General features: G+C 37.4%; 1 protein-coding gene across 1 annotated transcript; it reads right to left on the bottom strand.

Moving 5' to 3' along the window:
• LOC109726645 (PTI1-like tyrosine-protein kinase 2) lies at positions 19,388-23,424 on the bottom strand. Its single transcript, XM_020256382.1, has 8 exons — positions 23,346-23,424; positions 22,701-22,833; positions 20,829-21,076; positions 20,620-20,746; positions 20,260-20,533; positions 20,011-20,143; positions 19,772-19,861; positions 19,388-19,610 (listed from the first exon to the last, which is right to left on the bottom strand). Exons 1-8 carry the CDS (start codon positions 23,373-23,375, stop codon positions 19,473-19,475), a joined length of 1,173 nt encoding a protein of 390 aa, XP_020111971.1. The 5' UTR covers positions 23,376-23,424; the 3' UTR covers positions 19,388-19,472.

Raw genomic sequence — 24,276 nt, 5'->3', positions numbered from 1 at the left:
GATCGAATCATTACCTTTTTCGCGGATAAATCCTTGCCTCAATTTGATGATCGTGGAATCGGGTTCTCTTGAAGCCGCACACGCGTCCGGCCTCTATAGGTATCCACACGAGGTTCTTGATTTGATCGATGTCCTCACCGGGGTGCTAGCTCCCTTGCAAAAGGACGTCTTTCTTGCTAGAAGATGGAAGAGAGAAGAGAGGATAGATGACGGCTAGGGTTTTCTAAAAACTCCCGTATATTATATATAGGAATATAATCCTATTCCTAATAATATAATGACAATTAAGGATAAGTATAAATCTAGATTTAAATTTATCTTTTCCTTAATTGGTTAGATCGATCAAATCCTAATTTGATTCGACTTGAATTTTATATTAATTTGATCTTATCAAATTAATAATGCAACATTTGCACATAAGTCCTCTTATAATTTACTAACTATTAGTAAGTCCTCTCTTGTAACATTTACACTTTAATACCACTAATTTGTAACAATTACAAATTAGTCCAATTATCAACATATTGACAATTAGGTCCTCCGGCGATTCAATAATCGCGATCTAGCTATCCGATCAATCACAACCTCTTATGTGTGTGACCCCATAGGTTCTATTCTATCTGGTAGTGAGATATATTTTGATCACTATCAACAATATCACTGAAACTCCTTTCAGTGGATCGGAACAATTCCAACTCAGCCCAATGAGAATTATCGATCATCTAGATAATTCTCATGAGTCTCACAATCCACCAGTGACGCCTAGCAGCATGTAGTGGCATTCCAGTAGAATGGAATACTGAACCTCTTGGTGCAGTTACCGTGTGATACAATCCTTCTATCATGAGTCCCGACTAGACGGAGGTTATGGAATAACTCGTCAAACCCCATCGTCTGTCATATGTTAAATTTATTCGACTCGAGTTTCTAATATCGGAAACCCTTTTCCGCTATTTATTCTGCCCTGGCCAAGGTCTTCTAAACTCGGTCTCATAAATCACATAGGACTAACACCCCTATCTACCAAGGGAGATAGATTCCATCTGAGTGCGCACCCTATTCCTACAATGAACCTACTGCAGCCAACATGCACCGCAAGGACCCGAATGGCTAGGGACCAAGTGTATGTACAGTCAAACTACAGTAACCTCATTGTGAATAGCCGAGGCACCGCAGGTCAAAGGACCAGTCACACTACTGCAACAATTGAGTAAGTCACTGACGAGTGAGTAGACATCCAAGTGACTTCTCGCGTTGGTCACGCTCGGTACCCTTGTTCTCTAACAACCACCTGCATATTCGCTTCAGTGTCCCCACACTGTCGACTCGAGACTCGTCTACCCAAAAGGGAAGCGACCTATGCACCAATCTCATCGGATCAATCACCGTCCCCGTGATGATCCATTGATCGGGAGCATTTAGGAATTAATCACCAATGACACATGTCTCAAATTCTCAACACTTGAGAATATATGTCATCATCTTATTAATTCCTTGGACGATTCATGGACACATACACAACATGAATGGAAATAAAAACCCAAAGTTATTCATAATATTTTAAAATCAAATACAAAATTATGTCCTAGAAAGAATACATGTGTCGGCCTGGTTGGCTTCTAGGGCATACATCTAACAATCTCCCACTTGCACTAAAGCCAATCAGCCATATACCTAAGCCCCATCTTCTCAAGGTGGACTTCAGTCTTCTGCTGGCTAAGTGGTTTAGTCAATGGGTCTGCCACGTTATCCGTGGAGTCTACTCTCTGCATCTCAATGTATTTCTTGTCGAGGTAGTCGCGTATAATATGAAACCGCCGCTCTATGTGCTTGGACTTCTGATGAGACCTGGGCTCCTTAGCTAGGGCTATGGCGCCATTGTTGTCGCAATATAGTGGTATGGCATCCGATGGCATCACACCTAGTTCTGCGACAAATTTCTTGAACCAGAAGGCTTCCTTTGCAGCTTCAGATGCGGCGATATATTCTGCTTCCATAGTAGAGTCAGCAATAATTGGTTGTTTGGAACTCTTCCAATACACAGAGCCACCATTGCATAAGAACACACATCCTGACGTAGACTTTCTATCGTCAACATCAGACATAAAGTCTGAATCAGTATATCCTTGTAATTTCAACTCTCCTCCTCCAAAGACCAAGAACATATCCTTAGTCCTTCTCAAGTATTTGAGTATGTTCTTCACAGCAATCCAGTGCTCCTCACCTGGATTAGATTGATATCTACTTGTGACACTCACAGCAAGCGCGATATCAGGTCTTGTACATAGCATGGCATACATAAGACTCCCTATAGCTGATGCATAAGGGATCTTACTCATACGTTGAATCTCTTCAAATGTATTGGGGCACATTTTCTTAGAGAGATAAATTCCATGTCTAAGAGGTAAAAGTCCCCTTTTGGAGTTTTCCATGCCGAACCTCTTCAGCACCTCTTCTATGTACATTTTCTGTGAGAGGCCTAGCATCCTTTTAGATCTATCTCTATAGACCTTTATCCCCAAAATATAGGATGCTTCCCCTAGATCTTTCATGGAGAATTCTTTAGACAACCATATTTTAACTGAAGTCAGCATTGGAATGTCATTCCCAATTAGGAGAATGTCATCCACGTACAATACGAGGAATGTGACAGCTCTCCCACTGACCTTCTTATAAACACATGGTTCCTCCTCATTCTTAACGAAATCAAACGATTTAATCACGTTATCGAAACGAGTATTCCAAGTCCGAGATGCTTGCTTAAGTCCATAAATGGACCGTTGCAACTTGCATACTTTGTGACTTTCGTCACCGGAAGTGAAACCCAAAGGCTGCTCCATATAGATATCTTCCTCAAGATATCCATTTAGGAAGGCAGTTTTCACATCCATTTGCCAGATCTCATAATCATAGTATGCTGCAAGGGCAAGCAGTGTTCGAATGGATTTAAGCATGGCCACAGGTGAAAAGGTCTCCTGATAGTCAATGCCTTCGCGTTGACTATAACCTTTTGCAACCAGCCTTGCTTTATAGGTCTCTACCTTTCCATCCGAACCTATCTTTCTTTTGTAGATCCATTTACACCCGATAGGTACTATACCTTCTGGTGGGTCTACCAAAATCCAAACCTGGTTGGAATGCATTGAGTCAATTTCTGACTTCATGGCATCCAGCCATTTCTCGGAATCGATGTCAGACATCGCCTCGTTGTAGGTTTTGGGATCATCTCCATGTTCCCTATCTCCCATGAGGAACATTTCCTCTACTTCCTCTGTAACGATACCTAAGTATCTTTTAGTGGGATGGGAGATTCTACTCGACCTACGAGGTGGAGGAGGTACTACATGTACTGGCTCAGCTTGAATAGGTTCTGTAGGTTTGATGACTCGTTGCTCTTCAGAGACTCTCTCTTCGAGCTCAATTTTTCTCCCACTAGCTTCTTGAATAAACTGTTTTTCCAAGAAAATAGCATGTTTGCTCACAACTATATTGTGATTCTCTGGGATATAAAAATAGTAACCTAAAGTTTCTTTAGGATATCCAATAAAACGAGCCCTCTCAGACCTAGCCTCTAACTTGTCCACCTGTAGTCGCTTAACATAGGCCGGACATCCCCAAATCTTGATATGACCAAGACTTGGTTTCTTACCATGCCACATCTCATACGGCGTGGTAGGAACGGATTTAGAGGGAACCCTATTTAACAAATAAGCTGCGGTAAGCAAAGCATGTCCCCAAAGAAATAAAGGAAGATCAGTGAAGCTCATCATAGATCGAACCATATCCAATAAGGTTCGGTTTCTCCGTTCTGACACCCCGTTGAGTTGAGGTGTTCCCGGAGGAGTCCACTGTGAGACTATGCCGTTTTCTTTGAGATAATTTAGGAACTCTCCACTAAGGTATTCTCCTCCTCGATCTGATCGAAGAACCTTGATGGATTTTTCAGTTTGTTTTTCTACTTCATATCTGAATTCTTTGAACTTTTCAAAATTCTCAGACTTGTGTTTTACAAGATACACATACCCATACCGTGAATAATCATCGGTAAATGTTATGAAGTAGAGATAACCTCCCCTAGCATGCACATCAAATGGCCCACACACATCAGTGTGTATCAAGGAAAGTATCTCAGTGGCCCTTTCCCCTTGTCCTACAAAGGGTAATTTAGTCAATTTTCCTTGAAGACAAGATTCACAAACTGGATAAGACTCTGAAGTCAATGGGCCGAGAAGCCCATCTTTATCCAATTTATTGATCCTTTCTTCTTCAATATGACCAAGCCTGAGGTGCCACATATACTTTAGGTTCATCTCATCTCTAGGTCTCTTAGACCCAACAGCAGTCACTACTTGCTCAGAAATATTTGTAGATACATCCATATGTAAATGATAAAGACTGTCAATTATAAAACCACGGCCAATAATTTTATTTCTAAAATAAATTATGCAGTAGTTTTTGTCAAAATTAAACCATCCTGTGCAGAAATCAAATTTCTGCTAGCAGGAGGTACATAATTGCAGTCTTTAAGTAATAAAACATATCCTGACGGTAGTCGCAAAGGATAGGTGCCAGCAGCCACAGTAGCAACTCTTGCCCCGTTGCCTACCCGTAGGGTCACTTCACCTTCCCTAAGCCCTCTACTTTCTCTTTCTGGAAGTAGAGGAAACCGTTAGTTTCTATTACGAGCAAGTCTGACATACCTTCCGAAGGTGTGTCCTTCCTCTTATTCTTTAGGCTCTCCAGGTAGAAAGGACAGTTCCTCTCACAATGACCGTCAACATTGCAGTGGAAACATTTTCCTTTATTAGCGGCCCTTTTCTTAGGAGCTTCCTTCTTGGGCTTGTTTTCCGTCTTTTGTTTCTTCGCGGGTTTCTTCTTCCAATTAGACTTTCTTTTAGAAGAGGAAGCTCGCTCCACAACGTGAACCGTTCCCTTTGAACTTTTCAAAAGTCCCCTCTATTATTACCAACATGTTCAATAACTCTGCATTGGTGCAGTCAATTTTATTCATATGGTAGTTTACAATAAACTGTCCATATGATACAGGAAGGGATTGCAGGATCAGATCAACTTGCAATTCCTTATCCATTTTACGCCAAGCTTCTCAAGCTCCTCGAGGTCTATGATCATTGTCAAACAATGATCATGAACGGACTGCCCTTCTGTTAGTTATTGGACGGTTTGGCAACGTGAGGTTTACCTGGTCGAGAACAATGCAGAGCTTATTGGAATTTAAAACTATTTTTAAATTCCTTAGCCAGTCTTTATAATTAATTTCAGTTAAGGATTTTGTGTCGAGAATACGAGAGAGATAATTGGAAGCAGACATTTACTTTGCAGAGAGTAAAGATTCAAGTTAGATATTTGTATTTGTTTTGAAAAATTGTTTTAGGGATTTTAAAAACAAATTTAGCCTCCCACTGTTTTCTCGAGTCTCTTACACTCCTCGGGTAGAGAAACGGAAACCCAACGCGACAAGAGGTTTCAAGTGGGTACTGCGGTCCCACCAATTTAACGTACCACCTCACCTAACAGTTATTGGTGATATGCAAACCGATGAGTGGACAACTCTTGTCCAATGCTTCTCAAGCAAATTGCAGTGATCGGTCTCTAAGTCCTGTAGGCCTCACCTGACAGTTATTGGCCCCATTCCTTAGTTAAGTCAGACCCACCGTTCAAACGCGTAAGCAAAGCCGTCATTGGGTCCCTCACCTGACAGTTATTGGGCCCAACCCCATCTTTACTCCGCAGCATCTCATGCTAATAGAGTGGTTGCGAATTCCCGATGCAACTGACCACTGTAACCAGCCGTGCCAATCAACACCAGAAAAGCGCCCGCACTTCTACAACGGCGGAAGACCGCTCGACTTAATATTTATGAGGAGATTTATTTAGGTCTCAAAAAATATTTTATTTATTTACATCTAATGCAAATAAAATAAAAAATCAATCCGCGCAAACAAACATAATTAAACTGGTGATGATCATGGATCTTAGAAGTGGATTCGGACTCGAGCCACTGAGTCGGAATCGGGGTCTTAGGGTCATAAATTACAAGCACACACACGTCATTGGTTTGATCGTCTTCAACTTCTTGATCCGATCTGGAGCTTCAACTTGATTTGATCCTTATCAACACCTTGATCCGACCGCCATCAAGTATTCATCTCTATCCGGGCCTTGCGAACTTTTAGGCTTGCAACCGATCAACCAATGACGTGCAACCATACATTATACAACCCAATAATAAAAATGAAATAAAAATTAATTACATTTGATAACGTTTATCTCTAACCTATTGAGACACGCAGGTCTCCAAATAAATCGGCTTGTGTACGCAGGCACAAATATAGCCACCTCTAATACAAAATCCTTAATTTAAACAAATTTAAAAATACAGGATTCGGCATACACATCATACATCACATGTCGAAATAAAAATAAATAGGTTGCTATCCATGATCATCACCGTATCTCATACATCACATGCATAATAATAAACTTTGGATATTCTAATTAACCGTTAACCGATGATTCGAAAGAATAAATTATTAAAAATAATCAATCTTATTGATTATTATAATTTTGATCAACAATTTAATCTATAAAAATAACATCTTGATCTCATCAAGAAATCAATTTAATCTAATCAAATTAGATCTATATATATCCTTTATTTTAAAATTGATCTAATCAACCTTTAAAAAAAAAAATTAAAAAATTTTTTTTTAAAAAAAATCCGTACAATTGCTACAGTACGTCCGTACGGATGCTTCTAGGGCATACATCTAACAGTTGTCGGAGGCAGCAAGCTCGCCTCCGACGACGTCGCGGTGGTTGCGATAGAGAGGAAGGGAGAGGTGGTGACAAAAAAAATATCATAGAGAGAAAAAATAAAATTTTTTAAAAAAAATTCTGCAGAAAAAGCCAAAAAATATAGAAGAAAAAAAAAGATGATAAAATTGCATTGTTAAAATAAGATTACACTGTTTTTTAAAAAATTTACACTGTTTTAATAAAAGTTGCACTATTTGATATAAAAATTACACTCTTTTGAAATAAATTTTACACTCTTTATACTAAAATTGCACTCTTTAGAAGAACTTTGCATTATTTCTTTTTCTCTTCTTCTTTTTCTTCTTCTTCCGTCCACCGGGACTCCCCCAAGTCCCCTCTGTACAGCCACTCGCAGACGCACTTGAACCACCTCTGCGCCGCCGCGGAGGAAGCTGCGGCGGCAGCGGCGGCGGCGGCGCAGCGGAGGAAGCTGCGGAGCTCGCGCTCGTAGGAGACCTTTTGGAGAAGGGCATCGCGCGTGATCTCCTTTGCGCTCACCCCCCTCAGAGAAACCTTAAAAATAAAAAATAAATTTTTTTTAAAAAAACCATCCAAGAAGATGATAATGTGAGAAAGAGATCAAGAAACTGGGAAAAAAAAACAAAAATAAAAATAAAAAAGAAGATGGAAATGCAAAAATAAAAATAAAAAAACCACCCACTGCTCTTTTTTTCTTTTCTTATTTTTTGGCTCTCTCTCTGCACGAATAATAAGGGGTTGTAAATGCACGCAATTGCGACCGAATAAAAGATGCTGCTCCAGACGCAGGAGGGGAACGCCGCGCTCCTCGGGTGCCGCCATCGCTTCCGCAGCTTCGCCGACTGTGTCGCCCGCACCGTGTGTGACGAGAGCGCCCTCTCCCTCTGGCCCGGCTCTTCACCGCAGCGCCCTTCACCCACGTCCTCCGCAACGCCCTTCGCCGACACACCCTTCACCGACGTGGCGCTCCCAGTAGGCCGCCGCCGCGGGCCCACGAGGCAGAGAGGAGGAGGTAGCGGGAGGAGGTGTCGACGAGGCCCGCGAAGTTGAGGTACGACGCGGTGAGGAAAAGAATAATTTCTTTTTTTTTTTTTGGAGGGACAAAAAATATGGCGTGCTGAGAAGGGAGAAGAGGAGTGAGAGGGGGGTGAGTATAAATAGAGAGGTGGAAAGGAATAGGAAGGGAGGTGGTGGGCTTGAGGTCCGCGGCTACAGCCTCCTGCGGATAAGGATGAGAGGAAGGAGGAGGGAGAAGAGGTGAAAAAGAATTAGTGTAAAATTTATGGAAAGAGTGCAATTTTGGTCTAAATAGTGTAACTCTCATTATAAAAGAGTGTAATTCTGTCTCAAAGAGTGCAACTTTCGTTTAAAATAGTGAAAAATCGAAAAAAAATATTTTCTTCTCCCTTCTCAGCACTCCATATTTTAATTTTTGATCTTTTTTGTAAGAAAAATATATTTTTTATTTTTATATTTTATTATTCTTATTTTTTCTTTCTATAATTTTTTTTTTTGAAGCGACATCTCTCTTGCCTTTATGGCAACCATCGTGACGTCATCGGAGGCGAGCTCGTCACCTCCGACGACACCGCAACGTTCCAGCGCGCGGTGGAGGAAAAGAGCTTGCGCCTCGACGTTGCCGTGTCCTAGCGGAGAAGGAGGGTCGCGGCGCTGCCTGAGCGGGGTTGGAGGAGAGAAGGGTGGGGGGTGCGCAGGGGAGCGAGGGCGTGAGAGCAGAGGCGAGGCGGGCAGTTTCCGCCTCTGCCTTCGCCGTCTTCTTCGGAGAGGGGGAAAAAAAAAAAGAGAACGATAGAAAAAAAAGGAGAGAGAGAAAGGAATAAGGGTATTTTGGTCAGTTTACTGAAAATTCGGACCGAATCTGCAAAATCGAAAAAGGCGGCCCAGTTTTACAAATGCTCAAAACTTGTGGATTTTTTATGCAAATTGGCCTTAATTTTTTGTAATATTTAAAATGTGGAAATCAGATTGATCGAGAGCTATCGAATCATAATCATGACCGTAACCTATATGAATAGAGGGGACTTTATAAAAAATTTGGATAGCTAAAGTTTATCTAAAACAAAATAAAGAGTTTAACAATTTAATCGAAAAAAAAGATTAGTTAAAAAACGAAAAGATGGGCATAGGTTAAGAAGCAATGCTATCGAACAATAGTAGAAAAATAGTGATAGATTGCACGAAGAGTAGGTGACGGAAAAAAAAAAAGGACGAAAAAAATTAAACAAAAACAAAGGATTAATAAACACAACATGTTTTGTTAGAAGGAGCGTAAAATAGAAACAAAAAAATTGACGTTCTCACGACAAACATTGATTTTTTTTTTTTTTTTTGCTTTATAAGTTGTTTTCCAAAATTTATCGTACTACAAAACTATTGGCGAATCACTGGCACATAATCAAACTCAGTAACCAAATTCGAGACACATTTAACATGTTTTGCTCATACGCCACTTCTAGAAATAGTTTCAACAAATAGAAGTTGCAATTGCTTGACCACCCAACTCATCTGAGGCCTCAGATCAGGCTCGAATTGAAGACAACGCAATGCTACTTTTGCCAACTGTAGAATCAAATATGCTGTATCAGTGCAGTAAAGATGAGAGAGATGCATCATAATTTGAGATGCAAACGGCCGGACTAATTTTATTCCTATTTATTGCCCCCACTAAGAAGCAGATTTTTGAAAGATTTTGTAGCGGATCAGGACGGATCAAAGAAAGAAAGAAGTCTTTCGCCTCTTGCTCCATTTATTTGCTAATCAATGTGAATTCAGGGCAAGTTACATTGTTCTATATATTTGGTTCCCACTTTCAATTCCATTTGGGGTGAATTGGGACGAGAGCTCTGCCAACCTAGATCCATTTGCATCCTTAATTATAATATAACAAATTAACTTTGATTAAGAGGCAATGGGAAATGCTAAACATGTATATTAGTAGAAAGATGAGATAGATGCATCTTTTTTTTTCGAAGAAAAAGGATTGTATTTGTTTTGTATTAAATAAAAGAAAGTACAACAATGAGAGCTACAATTTATCAAAAAGAAAAAACCAAAAGACAAAACTAGCTTAGTGGCACGTAATTTCGAAATGACCTTCTCACTTCTAAGACTTATATTTCTTAAATCCTTAATAAGCGCAATTGGAAAAGAAAAGGATTTTGCTGTTGCAAAGACTCAACAAAAGACTCAAAATCAAAAAGCTTTTTAAAAAAAATTAAAACTCAAGATACTACTCAGCCATTACCACCTGTAGAAACATTGCTAACTGAGATATAAGAAGGCAAAAAATATATATATTAGTAGAAATATGAGAAAGAGAACGTCTTTTCGCGGATAATCACCCTTTAACCTCAGATCTACACATCTTTTGATGTTACCACTTGATAATCTCGACATTATCTATTCTCATAAAAGCATCATAATAAGAATTTGAGAGATTGTTGTCACATATTTTTTAACTATATATGGTGTATGACAAACAAAAATTTCATGCATGAACGAGAACGGTGGTAGTTTATTGCACGCGATCGACAAACAAGTTTTAGTCTTCCTCTTAATAGAATAATATCGGTGTTATTTAACATGCAAGAAGGATTACAATTAGTTAAAATGAATTTGAGAAAAATTTTAACTAGTAAATAACTTAATCCATATGCAATTGCACTCAAAATTGGGATGAAACAAGCCTTTTGAATAGTTTGCTTTGCTCTTTTTTAAAGTTGATATTACTAGAATTTGTTTTAATATTCAATATTAAAGTGTAGGTGTATTTTGAAACAAGATGAGTCCTATTAATTTAGGCTCTGAGAATAAATCTAACTGGAGAGTATTAGGGTTTGTATAATCTTTGGTAATGATATTTATAAGCTACTAATTAAGGACTTGTAATAGTGCATTAATTGTCTCTGTGAAGAAAATTTTTTTTTTTTTTGGGGGGGTAAGTTTTGTAGGAGAGAGATTCAAATTTCTCAGTTGATCCGAGTGTGGTTGAGTTCCAATTGGAAGGGTTTTGGGGTACGGTTTTTAGGAGACTAATAAAGTTTATCACAAATTCATTTATAAATTTGAGTGGAAGGAAGACGACTAGTCATATCGGGCGCTTGCTTAAAAAGATCGTAGCCAGCAATTTTCGCTCTGAAGTTATGAAACAACAGGATATTACTCGATCGAATATCCATGTGTACTATAGATGGTTGAACCATCTCATGAAGATACTGCAATCCCTTCGCCCCATCGAGCGCAATTCTAACTCGCTGAGTCCAACTAAGCACTGGTCCAGGTCTCACGCCTTTTCTTCCTACAATCGCAACAAATGTTATTTAACTCATTTCCTCGACAAAATAGAATGAGAGAAATTAGAAGACATACCATGCAAAATGTCATGCAAAGAACCCTTAGCGGCAAACTCGTATGCCAAAAAAAATAGATCCCCTCTCACACAATAACCCAACAACTTAACAAAATTTTTGTGCTTTAATCATGAAGCTACTGCAAGGTGTTGCCATAAAATAACAAGCTTAGATAACAGATATATACTATAGAAAAAAAAATAAAAACACATATATATTATGTCCTCTATTATATCACTAAAATTATAAATGTACCTGAATCAAGAAATGGTCCTTGGACGTATGACTCAATGGCTTATCGAGTTTCTTTATTTCAACTTGCTTTTTATTTTGGGAAAACTTCAAAAAAAACCCCTCCCGTGGTTTCGTAGTTTCTCACTTTGCCCCCCTGTGATTTAAAATGTATCAATTTGCCCCCCTGTGGTTTTATTTTTCTCTTTTTCTTATCAATTTTATTATTATTTTTTAAATCAGTAATAAAGTTAAAATTAAAGAATACTAAAGTGAATATTTGATAAATCTAGATGGGTATCTGAAGTTTTTTGTATATAATTTAACGAAATATTAACGAAAAAGCTATCGAAAAGATAAAAACGAAACCACAGGGGGGCAAATTGATACACTTTAAACCACAGGGGGGCAAAGTGAGAAACTACGAAACCACAAGGGAGGTTTTTGAAGTTTTTCCTTTTATTTTCTAGAACTGCATAGTATATTCTCGCATGCAATCCTTCACGATCGAAAGAATTTGGGCCAAAATTGTTCGTTGTTCGTCTTAGTTCATCTAAGAAATTTCTGGGACTTCAATTGCTAGTGTTGCCATTTCCTGTTTGCCTCCCAATAAAGTAAGTTTTTCACTGCCTTTCTCTATCCATTGAGATGATAAAAGCAAAGAAAAAAAAAGTTAATCATGGAATAACAATGAAAAGAAACAACAACAACAACAACAAAAACAAAAAGGATAAGTGATTTCATCTTATGGAAGCAATATATCATTTATGAGTAAAGCATTTATCTTCTTAAAAAATTATATTTGTGCAAGTTTGGCTTATATTCAAGATCTTTCCCCTCCAATGCTAAAATTCAAACTCTTGATTTAAAACATTTACCCATGTTCGACATTTCTTTTTGATTCACTTAACTAGCATGTAATATTTGGGAGATTGAGGATTGTGTGATCAAATGAATTTACTTGATATTATGTCCAATCTTCGAATCATTTTTTTCGGGAATAAGATAATTAGATCACATTGTATGTAAAATACACTATCCTATCAAATTATAGATGTCAAAATCTGGAAGAAAGACCAAACTTCTTACTTTCAATCACATAGTAAAATCTTAACCGTGAATATGTTATTAATGAATATTGTATTCTGATATTCAAACATGACCTTCCACAATTAACAATTTTTGAAAAGAAAATTATTTCTGAGAATACTATTAGTGATGAGAAGACGACATAAATAGTACCAAAATTATTAGAACCTTAATTAGAAAATTATTTTCTATTTCTCTCAAATTTTATGTGATTTAATGTGACGATGAATGACGAATTATTTGTAATCTCTCTTCTTTTTTTCAAAGTTATTTTTTTCTAGTAATCTATAAATGTCATACCCCGGATTTCTCGTTTCCCTGGGCACGCTAATAGACCCGTATACATAGGAATTTTCTCTGTATACGTAACGATAGCTGTACCTGTAAACATACACACTACAACAGAATTAGGTTATAGGGACACATGTTTGGGACACTTTTGAGTAAGTGTCCCATTTATGCTAAAATTTAAAAACACATCTACTAATGCCTAAATATAAAGCCCAATCCAACCAAAAATAAAAGATTACTCTACTCAACCCACCACACCCAGTCCATTTGGCCCCATTACAAACAGAAAAGAAAAAAAAAAGAAAAATAATTACCATCTTTTCTTCTCTCTTCACTCAATCTACTGAAATTCTAGACGAAGAGCCTTTACTGTCGTCCTCCTCCGCCACCGTAGCCAACGAGATAGAGTTTCGGCGGTTGCTAAATGCTTAAATAAGTGTTGGTAAATTAGCAGCACTCTTTTAGATTATAGCGACACTCTTTAACTGTCACTATATACCTAGCGACCCCACATATAGCAACACTTTTTAAAAGTGTCGGTAATTTTAGCTAGCAATACTTTTTTGACATGTACCTACATTTAAAAGTGTCGCTGTAGACCGTTTTTGTTGTAGTGACAGTACTATAACTAGTAGTATAGAGCTGCTAAAAGGAATACATATATAAAAACATCGATTCAATACATACATAAAATTCTGATACAAAAACACTCGCTCCAGCGAGAAATAACATCAGTATGTAAAGAACCAAAAACTACACCTACCTGTAGCTAGTACTCCTCTAGCTCTGCAACTCGTCACGAAGGGCTCTAACTCGCAACACCCTTTCCGCGATCAGAATCAGCAGTAGCAGCAGCCGCAACCGGAGGCTCTACAAAGATCCACAACTGGGCGTGAGAACTACTGCAAAAATAAGTAGTCCTCAGTGGGTACCGCTACCGACTTCAACGGTTCACCCACTAAGTCTACAGAAAGTATGCTCAATAATAGTAAAGGAACTAAAAATAATTTACAGCTATATGCCACTATATTATCATTATCCAATACCAACTATCTGTAGAATAATGCAAGTTCTGACCCGTTCTCTCCAGGGATTGTGAATACACCCGTTCCAGGGAATGTGAATACACCCGTCCCGCCTGTTGAAGCTATACAGCTACCTCCACGCTTAGCCGTCCGTGGAGAGCAAGTCCAACTAGGACACAATGACACCAACGCAAACGCACAAAGGTCGACTCCGGAGTGGCCCTCGTGGGCGCTACCCAACCGAGTGTGCAAGCGTGTCTCTGTCGAGCTCAATTAAGCTCTCACAGGCTATAGTCAAATAAACAGGGTCCAACTGGTCTAACAGCCAAACTCACGTGCTCTCGGCACAATCTGATACAAAAACAGCAATTTGGGTCTACTGTCAACCCTAACGGCGCCCGGCAGTCCGGAACAGTCTAAACACTACTGTAAAAATAAGTCCGGTATCCCAGCACGAGCGTAAATACATTCTACACGTACTATCTTGGATATTCACTGCCCACAAACTGCGGTGATATAAACAACTACGGCTCCTAGAGCTAAATTTGGTAGTTTTAACATATGACAGTGTACGTAAAAGCGCCAGTTTTCTCCTAAGTTAAATCTAAGTCCAACATGTATATTACTTAACTGATATTCGAAGCTCCAATTTAGATTTTAGAATACAACAAATCAATGAATCGAGTTACTAAACATGTTATTCAAAATAGGAAATACACGTCGACAACAACTAGACTTAGAGGAATTCCGCGAAATACAGTAAGCACAACATTATCCCACCTCTAGCGCTAATCCATGACACAGCTAGAAGTCGTGAAGTCACTGGGAGTCTCAGCCGTAATTATCCCTGGACTAGCAGCAAACCTTCTCAAAGATCTGAACATCAAAACACCAACATTTGCATTACAACTTCCAAAATTTTGCACTGAAGCTTCAACCTTCAATTCCAATGTCAAAACTCATCTATCAAACCCCAAATCCACAATTCTGGTGGAGAACACTCTCAAAACCAGTAGGAAAAGGTGGAGCAACTTCCTCAGGTCGAAAATCCAGCTTTCTCCAAGAATTGGTCCAAAAATAATCAAAGAAAACTCATTTTTAATACTAAAACACCAGCAGCTCAGTAAAATACGAAATTGACTATACAAACCTCAATCAATTTCTATCAAATAGGCTTCCACGAAATCTTCAGGAAGTTAGCTAACCACCAAACTAGGTTTCACAGCAATCCGACCTTCCTACGTCGCACACGAGCCAAAACGTCGAAGGTCGTTGCAGGAATTTTGCTAAAATAGCACTGCTCAAGGTGAAAATTGTGGAATTTGGAGTAATTTGAGGCACTTGGATGCAAAATGGGACTTCTCTGTGAAGAAGGAAGAAAAGAGCTCACAGGGGTCGAGTTCCATCTATTTATAGAGAGTTAGAGGGGTCAAATAAGTCCCAGGAACAAAAGCTGCTAACCTAAGATCCCAGCAGAAACGACCACTTTCGGGCGCCCAAAATTCCTTTCTGGGCGTTCGAAATCTCCAGACTACACAATTGCTCCCCCTCGGTTCCTCCGCCATGTGCTGTGCCCATATCCTAGTCCGGCGGACCTCACCTACCACCAGCCACGTGTCAGTACAAACGATATTTCCAAAGTAAAATTTCGGACCCACTTCTAGGCGCCAGAAACTAGGATCCGAATTGGCTTTCAGTATCTGTTCGATTCAGCACTCAACTTCTGGGCGACCCAAACTCAGTTCTGGGCACCCGAAACTGGCAAAGCTCCAGTTTTGCTCTTTTAAGTGCGCCAAATCCATTTCAGCATCCATTTTGTACAGAAACGACTCCGACTCAGTCCGACACTGATCAGATGTGTCGACCAGTCACTAATACTGTAGTCAATCTTATCCAAACCTCCGAAACACTACAATAAAAGACAAAGATGTAGTTTTTTTTTATTATCTAAAGCAATAAGAAAAATAAACATACCATCTTTCTCATTACATTGTTTTGAGTTATCCATCCTTGTTTTAGAACACACCCAACAGTCTCCTTGTTTTATCTCATGCAAACCTCTCAAATGCTCCAAAACTGTGAAAAAACTTCGAAATGGCGCGGGCACCTGCACATAAATTTTAAAAACAAAAATTAGTTAATCAATTTTGTGGCATTTAATACCATAAATTCATACTATTATTTACTTTCTAGCAATACAGTAATTACTTTATTTACCTTAAAACAATGTTGTTTGGTAGCGTCCATGAAAGAGATGGAGAAATTGGTGAAGATGAATTGGAGAGTTTAAATCTATTCTGTTTACTATATACTAAAGTGGAACCATTTGTGTAAAGCTGCCACGTGGCTTTTTATATGGTTGTGTTAGAACTAAAACCGAGAAGATCTAGTTCGTCGGATGCGAAAATACCAAAAAAGATCCGAGAAAGAGAGAAGAAAAATAAAGAACACAATATTTACGTGGTTCGGCCAACGGCCTACGTCTACGGGTGAAGACGGAGCGAAGATCTTCATTATAATCAAAGTGGTGTACAAAATATGCCTCTCTCACAAAACCCTAATCCCAAAAAATACACCCATATTCCCTCTCTCATCTTCCGCTTTTTTTTTGGAATAATTAAAACAGAATAGGCTTAGAAGACCTTGCGGTACTAGAATTCGAGACATATTTAACAATCTCTATCTTAGCTTGAATTCTATGTCTTCTCCACCAAAATCCCAAGAGCTCCTGAAGTGCTACTGCACATGCAAACAAGTTTACAGAATACTTGACCTTGATCGCCTAAAAACTTAATGAGCAAATCCGCAGGATTATCTGAAGTACCAATCTTCTCATCTCCAACTACGCCTTTTGCAACCTCTGTTGCATCAGAACGACAACTTGTCGTAAAGCGAAACTGCTGGAGCGATCAAACTTCTCGATCTCAAATTCGTCGACGTCTTATACACCCAAACGAACATTCCGGCTCTGATACCAGTTTGTTAAAATCGGAACGACGAAAAATAGATCCAGAAAATAATTTAATGCAGGAAAAAGAAAAGAAAAGCGGAAAGAGCTAGCACACCGATATTTACATGGTTCGGCCAATGGCCTACGTCTGCGTGCGAAGACGGAGCGGAGATCTTCATTATAATCAAAGTGGTGTACAAAATATGACTCTCTCACAAAACCCTAATCCCAAAAAATACACCCATATTCCCTCTCTCATCTTCCGCTTTTTTTTTGGGATAATTAAAATAGAATAGGATTAGAAGACTTTGCGGTACTAGAATTCGAGACATATTTAACAGGTTGTCACGTGTCAAACTCAAATATAGAATAACAATTTTATTAGGAAACACTATTAAATCAAAGAAACAATAATTGCACCAGGTACCATTTTTACTCTAAGGCTTCGCCATGTCGGGTCACTGCTAGATGATTGTCAAATGAGATAGTATATCTTTTGCTAATTTATATGATCAACCCTGAGTAATATGTAATTTAATTAGAAGTGTTCTTCAAATTCTTCTTTCAACAAAAGATAAACTAAGAATTGCTTGTTATCTTGCCAATTAATAGATTCTGCTTTACTTGTTGTTCTATGTCCTTATATTAGTTCTACCTGTTGTTTAAGAACTTTTTAGTTATAAAAGCTTCTAACTAAAATTTCTGTTCTATCATGCAGATTTGAAAGCATGGTGTTATATTTGGTTTAGATTTATAGTTATCTAAATTGGAGTTAAATCCTAATCTATTTGGGATTGGATATAATTTAGATTTAATTTAGCATATATGGATTATGAGTCGGAATCTAATTTCTAATTGAATTAGAATTAGACCCTATTTAGGAGACATGTATTATAAATACATGCTACGGCCAAATTAATCGCTGCGACCCAAATTAAGAGCCATGCACTAATTAATTAAGCCATAAGGCACAGTGCTTGAGGTTGTTGCTTGTGAAGGTGAAGTTCTTATCAACTTTTTTATTTTAATATAGGCTGGCTACATTAATTTGTTACATGTTGGTACATGTGAATTGGTTTAGTAGAGTTATTTTGATTGGGTCATAATTTAAATTGACTAACCCAAAGTTTTATTTTTTATTTAGAAGAACAAGTGAGGGAAGAAATAACTTGTGGGACTACTAGAGAGATGTGATTCTACAGTTAGACAGATGCGAGAGGAAATGGATTGCTTAAAAGCACTACTATCAGATAGAGTTCTTAATTCTGAGGTATATCAAGTTGATAACAAAGTTATTACTAATGATATATCTGAATAGTTTTTGTATTTTAGTATAATTAATAATATTTATATTGTTTGATATTTTTTTAGGTTGTGCGCGGCAATATTAATGCGATTGATGCACTCTTCAATTGTCATCAATCATCAAATACAAGTCATGGGCCTAAAAGTGAAGAAAACCATTGAACTATTTAAATTTTTGTTAACTATTCAAAACTCAATTGTCAGCTATCTTTAAAACTGTATAACCTTTTCTTATTTAATGTACTGCTACTATTGGATATATAATGAATGAGATTGTGTTTTGGATCATATGTTAATTGGTTTGTTGATTATTGAGAATTCTTTTAATTTTTGTGTTGTTAATATATCTTTTTGATTAAATATTAAATTATCAATTATTTGATGAGAAATATAATCTTTGATTTGTGTTAATATTTAAGAGAATATGTTTGTCAATAAATTTATAATTTTTTTACTCATAAATATAAATTAATATAAATATGAATATAATTATTTACTATATTTTTGGGGCAGAGGCAGTTGAAACTTGAAACCACCTGTACTTATTGTCTTTGCATAATAATATTTGTAGAGGCGGTTTAAACAGCTGCTATAATAATTTGTAGAGGCGGTTTAAACTGCCTCCGGATGTTAAAATTTATTGAGACAGTTTTTCAGTCTTTATATTATTAATAAATTATGAATACAAAAATATCTAAAAAATTAAGCATAAATATTGGGGCAGTTGAAACCACCTCTATATACCGCCTCAAAGTCCGCCTTTACATTGTAGAGGTGCTGTCTACGCCAGCGGTCTAGAGGCGGTTGTAGAAATCTACGAATCGCACCTCTACGGTAACTAAAAGCTGTTTTTACGACCGCCTTTTCTTGTAAGAATTTGGTCCTCAAACTATGATGCTTGTGACACTTCAGTACTCAAACTTTAATTCATTATAATTTTTAGCTTTTGAGCTATAAGACGCATGACACCTCAGTCTTTACAGTTTAATTAGTTATAATTTCTGACTCGCCTACAAGCTATGTGATATTTTAGTTATCAAACTTTCTGAATTAGAGTAATTTCACATGTTTCATTGTGACAATGACAATGGATTAGCTTAGGTTTGGGTCAGGCCATTCGGGTTCGGATCTTCGAACAATCTTATTCACTCAACAGAAGAGTTTAGAGGACTGAGTGCAACAAGTTAAAATTTGAGAATTAAAACACAAATTAAATTAAAATTTGCAAGAAGAGTTCACTCTCGAAATTCAATGTGGTCACAAGATCTGCTACAACAAACAAGAAAACCAAGTTAACAAAACCTCATATAATTACAATCTTTTATCAAAAAAGAAAAAAGAAAGAAGAAAAACACACACAGAGTAGAGGACTAAGTGAAAATCAACAAATTTTCGTCATCGACGACTTATCTGATCAGTTTCAGAAGCTGCAGTTTTCTGCAAATCTACAGTTTGGAGTGCTTTAACCACCACACTCATCGGCGGCCTTAAGTCGGGGTCATGTTGAAGACAATGGTACGCGACTCTCGCCAACTGCAGAATCAAACATACTAAACTTGTCAACAATAAGCACTTCATGGTCACTGCTCTACTTCGGCGAAAAGCGAGATGCAACATTGTGTTGTTGTACATGTAACAACTACAAATCGAAAAGGTACATGTTACTTTTCGTGTTTAAATCATAAATGCGAGACCTTAGCGACGCCTTTCGGTGGATACGCGCCCTTCAACCTCGGATCCACGCATTTTCTAACCCCTGTACTGCTCGCCAACTGCGGAGTTGCCTATTTTCGTACAAGCGCGAGCAAAAGCAACAATAGTATTAGAATGTGTATTTGAGTCATTCGACTTTTAAATTTTTGAAAGTTTTGGTGGTTTTGCAATTGCGTGTTCGCGAAAGATGAATTGTGTGAAGTGAGAACAATGCACCCACCCAGTTTAGGAGACTTTGTTCTCCCGTAGGCTTGGTATGATCAATCGGTTTCCGTCCCGTCAGAAGCTCCAAGAGAACGACGCCGAAACCGTACACGTCGCTTTTCGAAGTCATCACGCCCATCATCGCATACCTGAATCGAAAATATTGTCTGAGCCACGACCATTTTCGAATGCAGGAATATTTGTAACTCCATATAACTATACACTACTATCAAATTGTAGTCGCTAGAAAAGACGTAGTGGCTACTCTGGAGCGCTGTAGGTGAAGGTTCCTAGGATTCGAGTCGAATGGAGACGTCGATTCATGTCGGGCGCTTGGTTGAAAAGATTGTAGTCGGCGATTTTCGCCCTGAAGTCTCGAAAAAGAAGGACATTGCTCGACCTGACGTCCTTGTGGATTACAGACGGCCGAAACTTCTCGTGCAGATACTCCAAACCCTTTGCAGCATCGACAGCGATTCGGACACGCTGCGTCCAGCTAAGCGCAGGCCCGGGTTTCGAGCCGTGTACGCCTTTTCTCCCTGCGGTTGGATCGAGGGCGAAGTTAAGGAGTCGCGAAGGGCGAAAGGAATAGGAGAGGAAGAGAAGTAACCACTTACATACATACCATGTAAAATGTCATGCAAAGAGCCCATACTCGCAAACTCGTAGGCCAATAAAAAGACGTCCCCTTTCGCGAAATAACCCAGCAACTCGACGAAATTTTCGTGCTTAAGTTTCGAGGCGAACGCGAGCTGTCGTGGCAAGAACAACTAGCTCAGTTCTCAGACTCTATATGGATCAAAAGCCGGAAAAAAGTAGAGTAGTTTTAAGTACCTGGTTCAAAAATTCGGCATTTGAAATGTGTGTCAATGGCTTGTCGAGTTTCTTTATCGCGGCTCGCCTCTGATTCTCTAAAACTGCGTAATACACCGTCGCGTGCGACTCTTCTCGGATGAGCGACTTCGACCCGAAAACGTCGGTCTTTTCTACGAGCTCGTCGAAGGGCAGCTCGGGCACTTCGATAACCAGTGGCTCCTTTTCGGGGTCACCTCCAATTGCAGCAGAGTTTACTGAAACTTTTTCTGCGTATCGCGCGACGAAATGAAACGAAAATAAAGCGAAAAAGAGAGAACTGAGTCGAGAATTATTGCGTCGCGACGCAATCGATTATTTCGATAGCACGAAAATACATAATTTCCGAAAATTGAAACATGAAGTTTAAAGAACACAGTTACTAGTACTATAGTTGGCTCATTTGTTGCTCTGATAAACACATACCCCAACTGTGATTGTAATATAAGCTGGATTAATTGCACTCACTGTAACCTTTTATACAGTAAATTAAATCTTTGTGATTCGTGCAAAAACTGTGATTTCAAAATCACACCATAAGTGTTAATCAATTCTTTCTTTTTGTCTTTTTTCTTTTTTTTTTTTTTTGTTTTTTTGGATTCTACTGCACTTGTATTTGTTATGTTCTAAGCTGTTTTGGTTAATTGAATGAGAAATTTTGTTAAAACTAATAACTCTATTTGCAAATAAGTCTAAATTATTAACGAAAATTGCGCCTTGTTCAGCTAAGAAGTAGTTTAAAGAGTTATTAAATTTAACGAAATTATTAAATGTTTAACAAAATTTTAGTAAATTGAATGAAATAACTCACATCTAAATTAAAAAACATAAGTTAAGAAGGTGCAACTGTTAAATAGTTCACCTGCGAATAGTCCCATATTAAGTTAGCATACTATAAATATATAATATGCTAAATTACAGAAAATTCTCTTATAAACACCCGGATTTTTAATTTTCCTTCCTAACTTTCAAAAATCTGTATTATACTTCCTTAATATTTTAAGTTGTTGCATTTAGCCCTCCTCCGTCAGGTTCCATCACAATTCCGTCAATTTTTATAATTTATACCAAAAATATCCTTCAAAATGACATAAATAATTAATTTTTTTTTTCTTATAGAAGAACTAACAGTAATTTGGTCATTTTGTCCTCTCTGTTAACGACGTATCCTTCTGAAAATATTTTTGATTGTAAGTTTTTGAAAGTCAGAAAAGAAAAATGAAAAAAATAAATATTTACAGGAGGATTTTTTATAATTTAGCCAATATAATATTTTCAAATAAGCTCAGGGTGCAAAAATTTTATTGAAATTCATGCAACTCAAAAAACTTTAACTATATAAATTAATTTAGGTCCAATAATATGTACCAATCCTTTACTATATGTATGATTTGTCTCGTGTGTAAGTTCCAAACATGCCAAAAAAACGAATTCAGATATTCTCGGACTCAACATCGATTATTAAGCGATCTAGTTCAAATCTGACCAGTCTGAATCGATCGCTCGGGATACTAGAAGGAAGCTCAAAGCGCTTCAGTCCTTCGTCGATGAATGTTATGCAACTTCTCTTTTGGATGGAATTCTCGCTTATTCAAGAATGCTACGTAAACTGATCAACTAACAAATTGGGATCTGTCTATCTAAAAATATACTGTGTGGTCCTCGTTTGAAGATTTTTTCAACTATGTATCGTCTCGTTTTGTCTAAATAAATTTTCGCTCTCGAGTTGATTTCTCTCTCTCTCAAAAAAAAAAAAAAAAACTAAACATGCGCAACTGATAAAATAAAAATAATATAAAAAAAAACTAGAATTAAACTTAAAAGGAGTCAAAATAATGATAAGAAAAAGCATACCATCTCCATTCTCATTGAATTGGCAAGGATCAAACATCTTCCCACTAAAACACAACACATCTCCCTTTTTTCTCCACATTTTTCTCCTCAATCTTGCCCAAAATGTAGATAAAATCCCCAGTGATAAGTGCACCTATGCATGAATAATAAATTCAAAAACCAAAATTCATATTTGTTAATAGTATAAAACCAAATAAAAGTCAGCAATCCCCAACACCCAAATTTAAAACCAATAACAAAATAACTAACGGATCCAAGTCAAAAATTTGTATTTAAATTTAAGATTTGAATCCAAAATCAGAATCAGATTAAAAAAAGCAGGCTACAGTTGCTTCTGAAAAATAATTTAAAAAAACTAATTCTAAAAATCAGAATCAAATTTTGAAATATAGATTATCAAACGCTCTACTAAATGAAGAAAAAAACTTTATTTTTTGGCTATAAAATTACATTTCAGAATCTAGGCCGAACACCAACTATGTTATTTGCATCGACAAAATTCTGAGAGAGTTCGGACTAACTATAGTGCCACGCTATCTAAATATTAATCTGAGAGGAAAAAGTTCGAGAACAGTATAAACAAATATATATATATATATATATATAAAACAAATAATGATTAGCGTATTAATAGGAGTTAATCACCTTAAAACCGCGCCGATTAGTGGCTTCCATTAACACCCCTTCAATTGCTAAATTTAGAGAGGAGATGGATACATGAGATTTTGAGTGAGATTAAGGAAGAAAAAGATCAGCTTGAAATTAAGTAGTAGTAAATAAATAATTTCAACTCTAGGTGACGCATAGAGAAGTTGAGAAGTGTTATGTGGGTCCCACTTTGATTGTGACGTGGACCAATAGGAATGGGACAGATTGTGCATCGTACGAGGTGGCTCACGCAAACGAGTGAACGACCGGTTCAACACGAAGAAAGGTTTAAAAAAAAAAAAAATTTTTTTTTCAGTATAATTCTTTAATAATAATTTATAATTTGCTAAATAACTCTGCGAAAATTTTATTTGGCTCAGTAATTTTATTTTGTCTAACTCATCAGCAATATGAAAGAAAATTTGAAAATGGTGGACCATTCATCGTATTTAGGCTTCGTTTGGGATTGCGGGGAGATTGCGTTACGTGCTGTAAGAAAGTACGTTGGAAAAATACCTATTTGTTTTCGTACTTAATATTGCATTCCACATATCGTGATGAGTCGGTTACAATATATTTTCGGCGATCTCACCGGACTGCGATCCCACCGAAAAACGCAGAAGCATATCCCTATATGCTTTTTCCTCAACTCCATTCTATCTAATAGCGTTAGATAGGCCTCAACGCCAAACTAAGCCTTAATAAACTTTAAAAAACGGCGACTCAGGTATTGTATTTTGCTTAATAAAGAAAAGACCGAATGATTTATTTATTTATTTTTTTCATATGTAATTCTAACAATTAATTGCATAAAAATTTTAATAAATCACATGCAATCCTAACAATCCGCCTATATAATTTTCACAATCAAACAAAAATTTCAATAATTTACATATAATTCTAACAAGTTCATAAAAATTAATCCTCA

The sequence above is a fragment of the Ananas comosus genome, linkage group 21, assembly GCF_001540865.1.
Source record: "Ananas comosus cultivar F153 linkage group 21, ASM154086v1, whole genome shotgun sequence".
Lineage (NCBI taxonomy): Eukaryota > Viridiplantae > Streptophyta > Magnoliopsida > Poales > Bromeliaceae > Ananas > Ananas comosus.
This window is presented reverse-complemented; position numbering and strand designations above follow the sequence as displayed.